The following is a 19,091-nucleotide window of genomic DNA, read 5'->3' as shown; positions in this document are numbered from 1 at the left end:
GGAATGACCAGCATTACCCTGGCAGGGTATTTACCTGGATTTTGCTAGACCATTCATGAGCACATATTTCTTGGTAGTAGTGGTTTGCAGCTACAAAGTGACCAGTAGTGTTCCCAATAACCTCCACTACAGAGTTGTCAGCGTTCTTATGTAGGAGGGTGAGCAGCCAGATGTCAAGATCCAGGCAAAATGCCTATAAAAAGTATTCAGCCCCCAACCCCTTGAAAGTTTTCATGTTTTATTGTTTTACAACATTGAATCACAGTGGATTTAATTTGGCTTTTATGACACTGATCAACAAAAAATACTCTTTCGAGTCAAAGTGAAATCAAATTTCTAGAAATTAGTCTCATTTATTACAATTATTAAACACAAAATAATTGACTGCATAATTACTCACCCCCTTCAAATCAGTATTTACTAGGTGCACCTTTGGCAGCAATTATAGCTCTTGAGTCTAAGTGGATGAGTCTCAATCAGTGCTGAACATCTGGACACTGCAATTTGTCCCTATTCTTTACAAAACTGTTCAAGCTCTGTCAGATTGCATGGGGATCATAAGTGAACAGTTCTTTTTAAGTACAGCCACAAATTCTCAATTTGATTGCGGTCACTCCAAGACATTAACTTTGTTGTTTTTAAACTACATTAACTGTGTAGCTTTGACTTTATGCTTGGGGTCAGTGTCTTGCTGGAAAACAAATATTGAGCATTCAGTCTGATGGCCAGAAAGCTCAATTTTGGTTTCATCAGACCATAGAATCTTCTTCCAGCTTACATCAGAGTCTCTGAGTCTTCTGGCAAACTCGTATATTGTTTGATTAAGCGTTCTTTGTTTACATAATTCATTACAGGTTATATGTAAAAGTACATGAATGGCATACATCATTACGCCACCACATAAGTGTATGTCTCACTAAAGTGAAAACAAAGTAGATAATGGCTTCTGGGGCTCACATGTTTTTTCTTTCAATTAATTTCTGGAGTCACGAAACACAACAGGAGCTGACATTTATTGTCTTCTTCTCGGATTGAGGAGGACTGGTTTCACTCCAGTTCAATAGGGTTAGATGTGCCCGAAGGAAATTTATGTGGGAATTGCAGACCTTTCTCACAGGTAGAGCATGTGGTGCCCAGCAAGATAGGCAGGTGGATGTGCGCCATCTCTCATTAACACTGGGCCTCTGTGTGCTCATTATTTAAGTATTTCAATGTTATTGGTGCTATTTTGAAATCACCTTCTGCACTTTGAGCAATCATACACTAGGGTTCTCAGGAATCTTTTGTTGTTGTTTTTCTCCCCCCATGGAGGCTTTGACAACATGCACATCTTCGTGATGTGGAGAAACTGGAACACCCGGTTAAAGACCCTTGCAATCACAGGGAAAACAGGCAAGCTCCACAGGACTGACCTATGGCTGCCTGGGGGACTCAAATATATGACTCTTTTTCACTGGTTACTACTCTACTGAGCTCTGCAGGTTTTCAAATTATATTCTGTACATTCATGCCAATATTCAGCAGGTCGTCATTGTACAGTCCATATTTCATTCCAGCCCAAAAAAAAATCAACAGTCTTTAAATACTTCTACAAAGTGACCAGCAAAAATAAGCTGAACATTTCTGCTAGTTTTTGTCCTCTGAGACTGAACTTGAGTTAATTTTTCTATTATCTCATTGCTGCTCAGTAACAGATTCATCCAAGAACTTTACTTTTATTTTCTTGAAGCAACATGACTAGAGCTCACTTCAACAAAATGGTGTTTGACTCTAAAGGGATTATATAAAATGCTGAAGGCGCCTCTCAAAATAAACTCTTAATTTCATCCCTCTTAACTTAGACAACATACAGCAAGATGACCTCCTCAGAAAGAGATCTAAAATTACAGTCAAACCACTCAATCTTCCATCAAAACTTGCTCTGTTAGCCAAAGTTGATTAAAGATCACCTGGTAACACACACACAAAATGCTGGAGGAGCTCAGCAGGCTGGGCAGCATCTATGGAAAAGATCACCTGGTGGTGCCTGAAATATCACTACCAGTCTTCCTGTCTCTTGTTGTTCATGCTACCTTCAAAAACTTTATTCCTGTAATTTGAAAACACAAACATTGCACCTGTTGTAATAGAGCACTAGAGCACAGAAACAGGTCATTTAACCCACCTAGTCTGTGCTGAACTATTATTCTGCCTGGTACCATCCACCTGCACCTGGACCATAGCCCTTGTATCCCTCCCTTCCATGTATCTATCAAAATTTCTCTTAAATGTGGAAATCAATCCAGTATCCACCATTCCACTAACAGTGCACTTCACACTCTCACCACTATCTAAGTGAAGTCTGCTAGCATTTACCCTATCTATACCACGGATCATTTTTGTCTACCCCTATTAAATTTCCTCTTTCTTCTTGCTGAGGAAGCCACCTGTAACAGCACAGAGGCTGATTAACCTGTAACTACTGACTTATCTTACAGCTACTTAATAAAGCCTTTCCATTACTCACTGAACCGCAATGGAATACTCTCCATTTGTTTGGTACAGGGTGACCCCCATCAAAGAGGTTCAACATATTTCAAGAAAAAGCAACCTGCCAAGTTATCCCATTTTCCACTGTAATTATTCACTCACTTCACCATTACTCACTACAAAATGGCCACCATTAAAATGACACACTTCAACTCACCAAAACTTCCCTGGTAGCCTCGGCCATATCTTAGAAGGGTAAGGCAAAAGCATCAACCCAAAATATCTGGCAAAATATCACTGAACCTTGATGTCAATTTTGGATCTCACTGGAAACTGCAGTTCAGGAGTATATGTCCACAAGAACTTAATGGTTCAAAAAAACAAATCACTGCTTCCCTTTGAAGACCATAAGGAATGGACAACAAATATGGATTTTGCCAATCACATGTATTAAAGGATTAAAATAACGCACTTTGCTTTTGCTAAATGGTTTATGAGAAACATTAGCCAATAAGCTCAAAAGGTCCATGGATCTGTCCCATAATCCGATGAGTTTTACTGAATCAAATGTTGTATTTTCCATTTTCCACCGGTGACTGGAATTTTACTTCCATCATGGGCACTAGCCTCCCCAGCATTGACAGCATCTTCAAAAGGCAATACCTCAAGAAGGAGGCATCCATCATGAAGGATGACCACCATCCATGACATGCCCTCACTACTACCATCAGGAAGGTGGTACAGGAGCCTGAAGACACAAACTCAACATTTTAGGAGCAGCTTCTTCCCCTCCACCATCAAATTTCTGAACAGTCCATGAAACCCTGCACACCACCTCATTATTTTGCTATCTTTTTGCATTACTTATTCACTTTTTTATATTCCTTATTGTACCATATCATAATATTTTTATGTATTGCACTGTACTACTGCCACCAAACAACAAATTTCACAATCTACCGTATGTCAGTGATAATAAACCAAATTCTGATTTTTATACGTACTAAAAGCCTGCTAGAGTTTATAAGGCTTTTTAATGCATTTCCAGTGGTTATTTTATCTTGAAGTCAACGAGCCTCTGATTGCCTCAAATATTTTAAAAGGCAATACTTAAGAAAAAACACAGACAACAATCACGAGTATCACAGACAACGATGAGGGGTGATGATGATAGGGAGTATACAGAATACAAAATTACACAATGAGCAACTGAACAATAATCTTTAGTCTGAAATAGAGAAATACAAGTGTTTTAGTTTCTTAAAAGTGTCAATGAATTCAGATGATTTGGCTTCTTCGCACTAACAGTTGCAAATTACATTTAAATATTGAAATGTAATGACTGAAGAACAATGAACTTTTCCCAATTCCCCCTTCAATATCACTTCCAATCTTGTTGAACAATAACACAATTTTCTGTTTCCTACAATAACTTAAACTAATTTAAAACAAGAAAAACTCACCCCAAGGAATCAGACCTTTATTCTGGGGACCATGAGGTAGCGGGCTTGGTGGGTCAGATAAGGTTCGTTTGTGTCCGGGGGGTGGGGGCGGTGGCCTCTTCTTTGACAGAGTGGAGCTGCCGGTTGTGACCTGGGGACCTACAGGAAGGACTGAAGGAGGGACTGGGCCATGAGGAGCTGGAGAAGCACAAAAACATAACTGACTACTACACAGTATGCTCAGAGTAGTTATGAATGCAAGCAATAACGATGCAATGGAGGATCAAACACAAATGTAAAAAAACAGTTTATCTGTGATTAAAACATGGACAGAAAACAAATACACTTCAAAGTTGCAACAGTGATCATATAATTATATTTGCAAAACATACCTACCATTTCAAATTTTACTGCTACAAATTAAAATTTCAAAATTTGTATTTCTCAGGAAAAGAAGAAACGTACAGTGATAAGACTCAGTCAAGAACGTTAAATTAGGCTGCAAAATTAGTACGTAATGATTTTCTTTCCACAGTTCCCTCTTTTAGCAATTGGTGGCTTTGCTTGAGGAACAATGAACTTTTCCTGATTCCCCCTTCAATCTTGTTGAACAATAATAACAACCTTGATCTTGCCGGTGAACACCCCCCCCCCCCAACTCATGCCTACTAAAAGTTTAAAGCATGCATTTTCACTGTATATGATATAAATCTCAGTGGTTTATTAGAAATGGCAGCAACGTTTTCACTTCTGAATGAAAATTTCATACATTCAAGCCACAGTGCAGATTTTAGCCTCTGCACCTTTGCTGCCACTTAGTTCGGTACTAAGGTTCAGCTGTACAATGATTAGAAATACACAATACATTTGGCTGTTCTGGTGTACATAAAATAACCCATGAATGCTAGGCTTCCTCAACAAACTTGTAAATAGATGTTTGTCTGCAGCACTCCCACCATCTGAAACAGATGACGGAGTTACCTAACTTCATACAAAGTTTTCTGTACATGACTTGCAAGTGTTGTTGTTATATTAGGTTACTGGTTGGCTGTGAAGTGATTTGGTATATGCTGCATATAATCAAGAATGCTTATTAAATGTACAATTATTTTTTTCGAATGCATCAAAATGAGGGGCTCATTTCTATCATTCTACACTCCCAGCAAGAAACAACAAACAGTACAGAGAAAGTTTAGCAGAATTGATTTTTCCATCTGTGTTCCATGTAAGTGTGACTCTCTGCTGAGAATATAGAATCATATAGAGGTCACATATTGAAGAGATTTCATACTGTTTCAGCAGAGTTATATTATATGCATGACCAAAAGTGTCAAAGCCTACAAATGCATTGTAAAATGCTGATAAAGGGTCTCAACCTGAAATGCCAACTGTATATTCCTCTCCCAAGATGTTTCCTGATCTTCTGACTTCCTCCAGCATTTTGTGTATGTTACGCAGGATTTTTCAGCATTTGGAATCTCGTGCTTAAAATACTAGTTTCAGTTTGGGGCCAAGTTATTTCAGTAGAATGAACAATACTGCAAACTGCCTTTAAATGCCATTCACTTGAAAAGTTCATTCAAGATAGGACAAATATTTTGACTGTTTTAGTTTAACCTTTTTTTCCAAAATCTATAGCAATTTTACAATCTATGCCATTTTGTTGCTGGTGTGCTCAAAAGGCATTCGTGCACAAGAGGAGCAACTTCATGAGCATCAATGGCTTCTCCCCAGAAACTATCAAATGGCAAAATGGTTAGGGCTCCTTCTTTTCCTATGCATACAACTCACAATTAACATATGGAGATTTTTCAGATTAGACACTTATTTTTTCTCCAAACTAAATAACTGAGTGAAACCTTAATTACTAGCCATGTTTATAAAGGTATAAAAATACATTTACATAGGAAGGAATAAACAGTTGACATTTCATTTCCCTGCATCTATGCTGACTAACCTGCTGAGTTCCTCCAGTATTTTGTGTTTGTTCCTGTGAATTTCCAGCATTTGCAGAACCTCTTGTGTTTACATAGTACCTTTCACATCTCTTTAAAACTAATTAAGTACTTTTGGAAGAATGCTTATCTTCTAATGCAAGAAATAGAAGAGGCAATTTGCACACAGCAAGCTTACAACAGCTACTGATAATGAACAGAGATCAAAGTGACGTTGGACAATAGTTCTTAGCCATTTTAATTACAGTAGGGATAACTCCTCTTCTCTTGATGCTGTTCTATGGAATATTCCATGGGAATTTTATGAACATGGAAAACCTCAATTAAAAAACACAATTAAATGACAACACCTTCAAAAGCACACTGCTCCCTCAGTACAGCGTTAGGACATAAGCGTTGATTTTTGTCTCAAGTTCTGCAGTGGAACTCAAACTTACAAATTGCTAACTTAGAAGCACAGATGCTGTCAGAGGAACGTCTAACACTTCAGATAAAAACAAATGATAATTTAAATAAACTTCATTCTAACCGTGATTATTACTCATTGTTTCTTTTATAGTGTTTTAGCTTGTTGGCAACTAACCTAATGCTCTTTCTTATTGAATTGATATTGACAATGAGAGAGGTTGTTGAACATACTGAAATGTGGTGGAAGAAATGAGGACATTTAAAGGCATGCTACAGGCGTGTTTCTGAAGATTCATCATCAGCCTGCCATCTGGGGTTTTTGAAATGTCACGTTGAAGGAATATTGTATACTCAGATAGCATTATTATCGTCTGTAACTAATTCCTTCCTAAATAACTCTAATCTGAAGATCGATTCCACTCATATTTTATATAAAGCAAACTTCATGCAGTGTCACACTTCGTGATAACAAAAATTTACGTTTGTTTGATTTTTTCCTTTCCAATATTTTAAGAAAAGTTTTAAAAAGGACTTTAACATTTTTGTTAAAATGAAGAAATGTGAGAGTTTTTGATTGCAAAGTTTGAAACCCAGGTCAGTAGAATGAGTGATGCAGAAACGCATGCTCATAGATCAATGAATAATGATCATGGCTTTGATCAGGCAAAAAATCTGATTAATACATGGAAGGAGGTTTTTTTATTTATTGGAGTTAACCCTATTAGTGATTACAAGTAAAATTGGAAAACAATAATTCAAAGCATTTTAATTTTTAATTGCCCGTTCCTTCAAATTGATCGTCAAAATGCTGGATAATCCAACATATCTCAAAGTGGTTTTGGGCATCATGCCTGCAAGGTGGCCTAGAGATTAAATCACCTTCACTTCAGTGTTAGTTATTTTCTCAGATTTTTAAAAATCCGTTACCACTGCCCATTGTTTTTAACGTTTATTAGAAAAAGTGGCATTTTATGACCGTTTAATATGAACTACCAAACTTTATTCTGACAATAGAGCAGCAAAATATGTACAGCTTTCTTGGACAAACTCAAGGACAAGTAATGTGTTTTATTATTTTATCATGTTCATGAGTCATTTTTGGAGGGATAAAAATGATCAATGTTTAAACAATCAGCATTTCTAACTTGAATCATACAATGTTATACATTTACATTTTTGTAAAAATTAGTGATGAATTCAACCACGGAGAAGTGTTTCAATTTTTTTGTGTTAAGCAGCAAGGAAAGAAATTGTAAAAAAAATTTAATAAAAGTATAGCAAAATATTTATTATTATGGTGAAAATAATAATATAAGAAAAATGACTCAGCTGTGCTTTTTAAATAAGGTTTACTAACTTACAATTAGCAATTAAACATGGAAGTCATTCTTCATAGATCATGATATTACAGAAGATCTCTCTTTCATAAAGACACCAACCTTTACTTGGATTTCTAGGAGGCAGAGGAGGGGCATCAGTGGCCGGTGATGTTGGAGAATCAGTGCTACTTCCATACATTTGATTACTAAATACTCCGTAGGATAGGCGCTGCTTTTCTCGCGCTATGCCAAGCCCTGGAATCATTAGCTTATCTTGAGGGGAGATACTGGAGGAATGGCAGAAACTCTGAGGCCTTGGGGAACGCTCTTTTTTAATTGGGCTGGTCTAATGAAAGAAAGAAAGAAAGAGTTATTCAACCTAACCGCAAATCTAGGATGAATAAGACAATAAGAGGGTCGGAAATTTAGTCCGCTCCATCATGGGTACTAGCCTACAAAGTACTCTGGACGTCTTCAAGGAGCAGTGTCTCAGAAAGGCAGCATCCATTATTAAAGACCCCCCAGCACACAGGACATGCCCTTTTCTCACTGTTCCCATCAGATAGGAGGTACAGAAGCCTGAAGGCGCACACTCAGCGGTTCAGCAAAAGCTTGTTTCCCTCTGCCATCCGATTCCTAAATGGACATTGAACCCATGAACACCACCTCACTTTTTAAATACATTATTATTTCTGTTTTTTGCAAGGTTTTTAATCTATTCAGTACACATATACTGTAATGGATTTAATTATTTATTATTATTTTCTTTTTTCTTCTACATTATGTATTGCATTCAACTGCTGCTGCTAAGTTAACAAATTTCACGACATATGCCAGTGATAATAAACCTTTATGCTTTATACTTTATTGTCGCCAAACAATTGATACTAGAACGTACAATCATCACGGCGATATTTGATTCTGCACTTCCCGCTCCCTGGATTGCAAATATTAGATATTAACAATATTAAAAATAGTAAAAATTAGTAAGTATTAAAAATTTAAATTATAAATCATAAATAAAAAATAGAGAAATGGAAAGTAAGGTAGTGCAAAAAAACCGAGAGGCAGGTCCGGATATTTGGAAGGTATGGCCCAGATCTGGGTCAGGATCCGTTCAGCAGTCTTATCACAGTTGGAAAGAAGCTGTTTCTAAATCTGGCCGTACAAGTCTTCAAGCTCCTGAGTCTTCTCCCGCAGGGAAGAGGGACGAAAAGTGTGTTGGCTGGGTGGGTCGTGTCCTTGATTATCCTGGCAGCACTGCTCCGACAGCGTGCGGTGTAAAGTGAGTCCAAGGACGGACGATTGGTTTGTGTGATGTGCTGCGCCGTGTTCACAATCTTCTGCAGCTTCTTTCGGTCTTGGGCAGGACAACTTCCATAGCAGGCTGTGATGCACCCTAGAAGAATGCTTTCTACGGTGCATCTATAAAAATTAGTGAGGGTTTCAGCAGAGAGGCCAAATTTCCTGATTCTGATTCTGACATAGGAGCAGAATTAGGCCATTCAGCCCATGAAGTATGCTGCACCAATCTGTCATGGCTGACTTATTATCCCACGCAACCCCATTTCCTGCATTCTTCCCGTAACCTTTGACACCCTTTCTAATCAAGAATCTATCAACCTTTCTTGTAAATATATCCAATCACCTGGCCTTCACAGCCATATGTGGCAATGAATTCCACAGATTTCCCACCCTTTGGCTAAAGAAATTCCTCCTCATCTTTGTTCTAAAGGGACATCCTTCTATTCTGAGGCTATGCCCTCTGGTCTTAAACTCCTCCACTATAGGAAACATCCTCTCCATGTCCACTCTATCTTGGCTTTTCAGAATCCAATAGGTTTCAATGTGATCACCCGCTTCCAAACTCCAGCAAGTATAGGCCCAGAGCTATCAAATGCTCCTTATACAGAACCTTATCATTCCTAAGATCATGCTCATGAATCTCATCTGAGCCTTCTCAAATACCAGCACTCAGACAGGCCTGTTGGTCCACCGTATGCATGCCAAGCACAATCTCACAGACTAGCACTTAAACCAGAGATCTTGGTGATTCAAGTGTATGTCCACATGCTTCTTAAATGTCTGACTATCTGCCTCCACCACACACTCAGGGAGTTCATTTCAGATTCCAACCATCCTCTGTCTGAAAAAACTGTCAAAACCTCTTACTACTTACCCTAAAATTAAACTTAAACTTAAACTCTCCAGTTTAATATCACCGCTAAAGGGAAATGTTTCCTTCTCTTCATCCTATCTATACTTCTGCTAATTTTGTGTACCAAACTTATCCTGTCTATCCTTATTGTGAGCAAGCTACACTGGCAGTGGAATGTGTGGCAACACTTGTGGGCTGCCCCCAGCACACCTGGTGGTTAACTCAAATGATACATTTCACTTTATATTTCGGTATTTGTTTTAAGTGTACATGTGACAAATACACTTGAATCTTGAAATGCTTCATCCCAGGTAACATCCTGGCAAATCTCCTCTTTGCCCTCACTTCTTTCCCTATAATGTGGTAACCAATACTGTACAGTATACCAAATGTGACCTAAACAATATTTTAATAAGTTGCACCATAACCTCCCTCCTCTTATATTCTATGCCCCAGCTGATGAAGGCCAATATTCCATATACTGTACCTCCATCATTACCTGTGCTTTCACTTTAAGGGATTCTTGGACATGTTCCTCATTACTCTTCAGGGTCCTACCATTCACTGTGTTTGCTTGGTCTTTGATAGGCCTCCTATGGTGTATCACCTTTCACTTATAAGGATTAAATTCCATTTGTCGTTGCTCTACCCATCCTGTAGCCTGATCAATTACATCCTGTAGCCTAAGACTATCCTCAATATCAACACCACCAACTTTCATTACCATTTTAGTAATCCAGCTGTCACAATAACCACAATGATAGTCACCCAGGCATGAAATGCCTGCCACTACCAGTTCCGATCTCTCTCAAATGGGAACAATCTTTCATACATCATTCCTATCAAACACTCCATCAGACCACTCCTCAGCCTTCCTTTTTCGGGAGTACATATAAAGCAGCCCTCTGTATATGGATAATCTCAGATGTGATACCATTGCAACAAATCTTTGCCATGCCTTCTGCATTGCTTCTACACGTAATAATGTTCAGATCAGAAATGTTCACTGTCTTCCAAGAATAGTTCAACCAAAAGTTAACAACCTTTTTGTCACTATCCCTCTAGAAATTTTAAAATGAAGTATGCCGCATCACATTTACACTATACAAATCGCTTGTCTTTGGGTAATCTTTGACAGTGAGATTCAGAGAGCTTTCCATGGACATACCATAGAACCATAGAAACTACAGCACAGAAACAGGCCTTTTGGCCCTTCTTGGCTGTGCCGAACCATTTTCTGCCTAGTCCCACTGACCTGCACACGGATCATATCCCTCCATACACCTCCCATCCATGTATCTGTCCAATTTATTCTTAAATGTTAAAAAAGAACCCGCATTTACTACCTCGTCTGGCAGCTCATTCCATACTCCCACCACTCTCTGTGTGAAGAAGCCCCCTCTAATGTTCCCTTTAAACTTTTCCCCCCTCACCCTTAACCCATGTCCTCTGGTTTTTTTCTCCCCTTGCCTCAGTGGAAAAAGCCTGCTTGCATTCACTCTATCTATACCCATCATAATTTTATATACCTCTATCAAATCTCCCCTCATTCTTCTACGCTCCAGGGAATAAAGTCCTAACCTATTCAACCTTTCTCTGTAACTCAGTTTCTCAAGTCCCGGCAACAACCTTGTAAACCTTCTCTGCACTCTTTCAACCTTATTTATATCCTTCCTGTAATTTGGTGACCAAAACTGAACACAATACTCCAGATTTGGCCTCACCAATGCCTTATACACCTCATCATAACATTCCAGCTCTTATACTCAATACTTCGATTAATAAAGGACAATGTACCAAAAGCTCTCTTTACGACCCTATCTACCTGTGATGACACTTTTAGGGAATTTTGTATCTGTATTCCCAAATTCCTCTGTTCCACTGCACTCCTCAGTGCCTTACCATTAACCCTGTATGTTCTACCTTGGTTTGTCCTTCCAACGTGCAATACCTCACACTTGTCTGCATTAAACTCCATCTGCCATTTTTCAGCCCATTTTTCCAGCTGGTCCAAGTCCCTCTGCAGGCTCTGAAAACCTTCCTCGCTGTCTACTACACCTCCAATCTTTGTATCATCAGCAAATTTGCTGATCCAATTTACCACATTATCATCCAGATCATTGATATAGATGACAAATAACAATGGACCCAGCACTGATCCCTGTGGCACACCACTAGTCACAGGCCTCCACTTGGAGAAGCAATTCTCTACTACCACTCTTTGGCTTCTTCCATTGAGCCAATGTCTGATCCAATTTACCACCTCTCCATGTATACCTAGTGACTGAATTTTCCTAACAAATCTTCTATGCGGGACCTTGTCAAAGGCCTTACTGAAGTCCATGTAGACAATATCCAATGCCTTCCCTTCATCCACTTTCCTGGTAACCTCCTCGAAAAACTCCAATAGATTGGTCAAACATGACCTGCCATGCACAAAGCCATGTTGACTCTCCCTAATAAGTCCCTGTCTATCCAAATGTTTGTAGATTCTGTCTCTTAGTACTCCCTCCAATAACTTACCTACTACCGACGTTAAATTTACCGGCCTATAATTTCCCGGATTACTTTTCGATCCTTTTTTAAACAACGGAACAACATGAGCCACTCTCCAATCCTCCGGCACCTCACCTGTAGACAGCGACATTTTAAATATTTCTCCCAGGGCCCCTGCAATTTCAACACCAGTCTCCTTCAAGGTCCGAGGGAACACCTTGTCAGGTCCCGGGGATTTATCCACTTTAATTTTCCTCAAGACAGCAAGGATCTCCTCCTTTTCGATCTGTACAGTTTCCATGATCTCACTACTTGTTTCCCCTAATTGTTTCCCCTAATTCCATAGACTTCATGCCAGTTTCCTTAGTAAATACAGACTCAAAAAACCTATTTAAGATCTCCCTCATTTCCTTTGGTTCCACACATAGACGACCACTCTGTTCTTCAAGAGGACCAATTTTATCCCTTACAATCCTTTTGCTGTTAATATCTGTGGCAGTGCTGATCATGATCTACACAACTATGCTTTCTAGCATTTAACAATAAACTCTGGAATACACGTTTAGCAGCTGTATCTGGGTGTAAAGCTAAAACACCCACGATAAATCCTACCCAACTTGTCCATTTATTACTTTACAGGAAAAGAAGGTTCCTAATTCTGCCACCACTGTTCGATATTCATAACCCAATTTTCTTTTCTGGGGTAAGCACTACCCCTCTGAGTGTTTAAGTAGCTATCCAATTGGGTGGGTTGGGGCGGACTGTTTAGGTAAACAACAGCAACTCCATTACAGCCCCAGTGGAAGTTATCCAATTCACTATGTCTAATTATGAGGTCTCTTCAAAGATTGTGCAACGTCACTCTTAACATAAGCTATTCAGATTCTGTAGCTATTCTGCATCAAATTTTAAATTTAGCCTTTACATCAGGATTAATCATCACATTGAGCAATTCTTCAATACACTTGCAAAAGACAATTCCTGTGGGAAAAAATGTTTAGATGATTTTTTCTGTCTTTCTTTCAAACTTCTTTGCTTCACAAACTGTTTTTAACCATGAGAGCTACAGCTCAATAGATAATATGCCAGGTTGGCTGAGATAGATTGATCGCACAGAGTTAATTTGTATCTGTTACACATTCTATTCTCACCTTTTCATCCAAGTCATCATCACTTTCATCAATCTCTTCTTGTCGCAACTGCCATTCATATTCTACATGCACATGAGGGTTAACTTTTCCTAAAGCAGCTTGACTGATCTGAAATCAATATAAAGTATAAAACATCAACATCTGCATACTCAATAATGTAATTATTTTTCATGATGGAAATATGTATATTTCAAATTTTAAATAGCCACATGCCTTTCAAGAAACTGCAAGGTTATTTTTTTCTTATTTAGGGTTCAATTTTCCTCACCTGGTGGTCACAATAAACCTGTCTTTTAAATTAAGATTAACATTAATGCACTAATTAGGCTTCATAGTGTTTTCAATCACCAGACTGTTTTGGAACTCGGTGGTATAATTTACAAATATATTGAATTCTCTAAATTTTAATTGATATACATTAAAACTACTTTGAGAGAGAAAATAGTGATTTAAAGTTGGCAATGCTGTTCCAACAAGTCAATAAAAAAAGCCTTAAATCCTGGATAATCATAATGGGGTTTGATATGTTTGCTTTCCTTGGTCAACAATATAGCCAACGCACAAAATATTTGTCTTTTGCAAAGGTACAGTGGCATGCAAAAGTTTGGGCACCCCTGGTCAAAATTTCTGTTACTATGAATAGCTAAGCGAGTAAAAGATGACCTGATTTCCAAAAGGCATGAAGTTAAAGATGACACATTCCTTTAATATTTTAAGGAAGATTACTTTTTTAGTTCCATCTTTTAGTTTCAAAATAACAAAAAAGGAAAAGGGCCCGAAGCAAAAGTTTGGGCACCCTGCATGGTCAGTACTTAGTAACACCCCCTTTGGCAAGTATCACAGCTTGTAAACACTTTCTGTAGCCAGCTAAGAGTCTTTCAATTCTTGTCGGGGGATTTTTGCCCATTCTTCTTTGAAAAAGGCTTCTAGTTCTGTGAGATTCTTGGGCTATTTTGCATACACTGCTCTCTTGAAGTCTATCCACAGATTTTCGATGATGTTTAGGTCGGGGGACTGTGAGGGCCATGGCAAAACCTTCAGCTTGCACCTCTTGAGGTAGTCCACTGTGGATTTTGAGGTGTATTTAGGATCATTATCCTGTTGTAAAAGCCACCCTCTTTTCATCTTCAGCTTTTTTACAGATGGTGTGACGTTTGCTTCCTGAATTTGCTGGTATTTAATTGAATTCATTCTTCCCTCTACCAGTGAAATATTCCCTGTGCCGCTGGCTGCAACACACACCCAAAGCATGATCGATCCACCCCTGTGCTTAACAGTTGTAGAGGTATTCTTTTCATGAAATTCTGCACCCTTTTATCTCCAAACATACCTTTGCTCATTGCGGCCAATGAGCAAATTTTTCTTCTTATGATTCTTCCATGAAGGTCATATTTGTGCAGGTGTCGCTGCACAGTAGAACAGTGCACCACCACTCCAGAGTCTGCTAAATCTTCCTGAAGGTCTTTTGCAGTCAAACGGGGCTTTTGATTTGCCTTTCTAGCAATTCTACGAGCAGTTCTCTCCGAAAGTTTTCTTTGTCTTCTAGACCTCAACTTGACCTCCACGGTTCCTGTTAACTACTATTTCTTAATTACATTACAAACTGAGGAAATGGCTACCTGAAAAAGCTTTGCTATCTCATTATAGCCTTCTCCTGCTTTGTGGGCATCATTTATTTTAATTTTCAGAGTGCGAGGCAGCTGCTTAGAGGAGCCCATGGCAGCTGATTGTTAGGACAAGGTTTGAGGAGTCAGGGGATTTATAAAGCTTTGAAATTTGCATCATCTGGCCTTTCCTCACAATGATTGTGAACAAGCCATAGCCCTAGCAAGCTAATTAAGTTCTGAGATCTTGGTAAAAGTTATCTGAGAGCTCAAATCTCTTAGGGTGCCCAAACTTTTGCATGATGCTCCTTTCCTTTTTTTTCCACTCTAAAATTGTACAAAACAAAATAATACACTAATCTTGCTTAAAATGTTGAAAAGAATGTTTCAACTTTAACTTTATGACTTTTGGAGATCAGTTCATCTCCTACTCACTTAACTATTCACAGTTAACAGAAATTCTGACCGGGGTGACAAAACTTTTGCATTCCACTGTACGTCCGTTTGTTATGAAATGATGCTGTAAAACAAATTCTTGCCTGTATATCAAATAGACTAGATTACTGCAATTCATTCAAAACACTGTTGCAAAACTTTTAACTAAAACCAAGATAAGGGAGCATTACTCCCATCCTAACTACTCTGCATTGGCTTCCTATATTTTATGTTTTTTTAAATTTTAAATTTTTCTTATTTGTTTTTAAAGTTCTTAATGTCTGGGTCACTGCCCTTGGAGGGGCTACTGGTTCAGGTCGCTACCCTCAGTGGGGCCACAAGGTCCCAATGCTTTCAGAGATGTTATCAAAATTCTGAGATTGATGGATTGTACTGTAGTTTGAATGAACTAGTTCATATTGGCTTCTTTCAGTTCTATGTTATTTTTCATGTTCTCGTTCATTCTTTCTTGTTGCTGATTGGTGGGCTGGTGGTTTAGGGTTTGATGGTTTGATGTTTTTTTGCCATGTGGGTGATCGGTTAGTTTTTGTGTGAGGGAGGGGTTGGGGGTTTGCAAGTTTTGTTTCCGGCTTTTTGTGCCGGGGGAGGGGGCGGGAATGATGTCTTTCTTTCAATTACTTCTAAGGTTTCCTGTATTTTATGGCTATCTGGAGAAGATATATCTCAGAGTTGTATTTTGCATACATATTTTGATAATAAAATGAACCTTTGAGGATATCACAGAACCACTTTTATTTTCAAACTCTCAAGTTTTATTCCGGTCTCTTAAGTTTAAACAATCTCCCTTAAAAGATAACTGGCTAATCAGCTTTTTTGAACAATGCTCCGAAACTGTGCAATTCAATACCTAAACTATAAGTGATGCTGACTCAGTTGATACATTAAGACAGCTCAAGACCTACCTATCTACCCTTACTTTCAACTAAAATCTTTTTTGTCTTTTATTTCCATGTTTATTTTTTTTTCAAGTTTGAATTTATCCCATTGTAAATTTATCCCATTTATCCCTTTGAACTATAGCATCTGCATGAAAAGTGCTCTATGAATAAGTTATTATCATTATTATTAATGATGTTTATGCGTGGCAAGATGACAAAACTGATGGTGCACGGAATTCTATGGAGTAGAAATCAGAATGAATGCCATTCTTCCATCTCCGCATCTGCTCTCAGGATGAGGCTTTTCATTCCAGAACAAAGATGTCCTCCTCCTTCAAAGAAAGGAGCTTCCTTTTCTCCATCATCAATGCTGCCCTCAACTCCATCTCTTCCAATTTGCACGTGTCTGCCCTCACCCCATCCTCCCACCACCCTACCAGGGATAGGGCTCCTTGCCCTCACCTACCATCCCATCAGCCTTCACGTCCAGCACATTAATTTTCCATAATTTCCGCCATCTCCAACAGGATCCCATCACCAAGCACATCTTTCCCTCCCCCACACTTTCTGTGTTCCCTTGTCTGTTCATCGTTTCCCACTGATCTGCCTCCTGCAAGCTCCTACACTTCCTTCTTCACTATCATTCAGGGTCCCAAACAATCCTTCCAACACTTCACCTGATACTGTGTTTGGCGCTCCCCGTGTGGCCTCTTTTTATTGGTGAGACCTGACCTAGATTGTGAGACCACTTCACCAAGCACCTAGGCTCCATCCGCCAGAAAAAGCAGGATCTCCGGGATGCCAACCATTTTAATTCCACTACATTCCCATTCCGATATATCTATCCATGGCCTCCTCTACTGTCACAACGAGGCCACATTCAGGTTGAGGAGCAACATCTTATATTCTGTCTGGGTAGCCTTCAACCTGATGATATGAACATTGATTTCTCGAACTTCTGATAATCCCCCACCCTTTCAATTTCCCATTCCCCTTTCCCTCTCTCACTTTTTCTCCTTGCCTGCCCATTTCCTCCCTCTGGTGTTCCTCCCCCTTTTTCTTTCTTCCATGGCCTTCTGTCCTCTCCTATTAGGTTCCCTCTTCTCCAGCCCTGTACTTCTTTTACCAATCAACTTCCCAGCTCTTTACTTCACTCCTCCCCTCTCCCAGTTTCATTTATCATCTTGTGTTTCTTCCTCCCCTCCCTCCACCTTCTAATTCTGACTCTTCATCTTTTTCCCCCAATCCTGCTGAATGTTCTCAGCCTGAAATGTTGACTGTACTCTTTTCCATAGGTGCTGCCTGGCCTGTTGAGTTCCTATAGCATTTTGTGTGTGTTGCTTGGATTTCCAGCATCTGTAGGTTTTCTCTTGTTTGCAATTGATTGAACCGTTTCTTACCAGTTCTTCACACTGTGCACGCTTCAATCTTCTTGCTATATCAAGAGATGTCTCACCACTCTGGTTTACTGTTATAAAAATATAATCAGCATAAAATTTTAAAAAATCACAACAGCCCAAACTTATTTTTCACAACAAAGCTTAATTTCTAGATACATTTTTTCTAACAGTACTGCATTTTAGAAAAACAGTTTTATTTCTATGGTACTGATAAAAAGAATACAATTGTACTGCAAAAATTAATTGGTGACTATTTGCAGATGGCCTTGTGTTTCTTTTTTTCCCCTGGATTTCAGATTGTGCACAACTTCTGGTAATTTCTCCAGCCTACATAACTTGACTGATACGTTCTTTGCTGGGTGAGAATCAAGTCAGTTGAGAAGTTAGTTTATTTCAGTTTATACACGTTACACTGAAAAATCTAAAACAAATGTGCACTTCCTTTCGTGCAAGAATCACTTCCTCTAGTACTTAGCTGTAGCTAATATATTGTTGTTCTACTACTTTCATGCAAATTTAACTGAATTACCTCAAAATATTCCTTTTAAAATCTCTTTATTATTAAAAAATTGCACAGGATTTTGATATTCCTTCATAAATGATTTCCTCAACTACTACATGAAACCCATCTGTACACTGTCCATTCCCCTCTCACCATTGGATCTCCCTATTCCTTCAATTCTTCACAATAACCTGAACTGGTTGTGTTGCTAACCCAAACTGCCTGCTTTCAGCTGACTAAGTTGGGAAACTCATCTTTGCATTAAAACAACCTATCAGTTTTCAAGGGATATCTTAATCACAAGAAATTCTGCAAATGCTGTAAATCCAAAGTAACACACACGAGGTGCTGGAGGAACTCAGCACATCAGGCTGCATCTGTGGAGAGGAATAAATGAGAGACTGATGAAGGGTCTTGGCTCAAAACGGCAACTCTTTATTCCTCTCTATAGATGCAGCCTGACCTGTTGAATTCTGCTTGCATTTTGTGTGCATTGCTGAAGGAATGTCTTCAAACTTTTATTTGTTGCTTGCTATTCGATATTATCCTAAGTTCATGAAAATAAAAGGAAAAATTATAGCCAGAATACTTTCACTTTGGTATTTGAGTGCTTAAAGCCTATGTGTTGTTGATTAAATCTCCAACACCCCCCGGCCCCCAGAACAACCATAGAGACAGATCCATGCTGATTATATTATAGTTTTAGTTATAACTTAGTGTTCTTTATTTCAAAGCAGGCTTTTGCACTGGAGGAGTGTAGTCTTAGAGAGGAGAGTTTCTCCAGCATTGTGTATGTTTTGAGATAAAAAGATTTAAGAAACAATGCTTATGTGACTCCTGCTGCTCTTTCATG

At 38.8% G+C, this 19,091-nt stretch overlaps 1 protein-coding gene across 3 annotated transcripts in view; it reads right to left on the bottom strand.

The window, feature by feature from the left end:
* Positions 1 to 19,091, bottom strand: part of LOC140202842 (arf-GAP with SH3 domain, ANK repeat and PH domain-containing protein 1-like) — a 531,099-nt gene that overhangs the window by 63,207 nt on the left and 448,801 nt on the right. For all 3 annotated transcript variants that reach the window (XM_072268282.1, XM_072268281.1, XM_072268284.1), the window contains 4 exons: positions 17,737 to 17,804; positions 13,399 to 13,506; positions 7,714 to 7,939; positions 3,933 to 4,109 (listed from right to left, as the gene is read on the bottom strand). In XM_072268282.1, coding sequence (XP_072124383.1) covers positions 3,933 to 4,109; positions 7,714 to 7,939; positions 13,399 to 13,506; positions 17,737 to 17,804 — 579 coding nt within the window. The remainder of the gene's footprint in view (positions 1 to 3,932; positions 4,110 to 7,713; positions 7,940 to 13,398; positions 13,507 to 17,736; positions 17,805 to 19,091) is intronic.

The sequence above is a fragment of the Mobula birostris genome, chromosome 9, assembly GCF_030028105.1.
Source record: "Mobula birostris isolate sMobBir1 chromosome 9, sMobBir1.hap1, whole genome shotgun sequence".
NCBI lineage: Eukaryota > Metazoa > Chordata > Chondrichthyes > Myliobatiformes > Myliobatidae > Mobula > Mobula birostris.
Note: the sequence above shows the minus strand (reverse complement) of the source record. Positions and strands in the feature narration are given on the sequence as shown.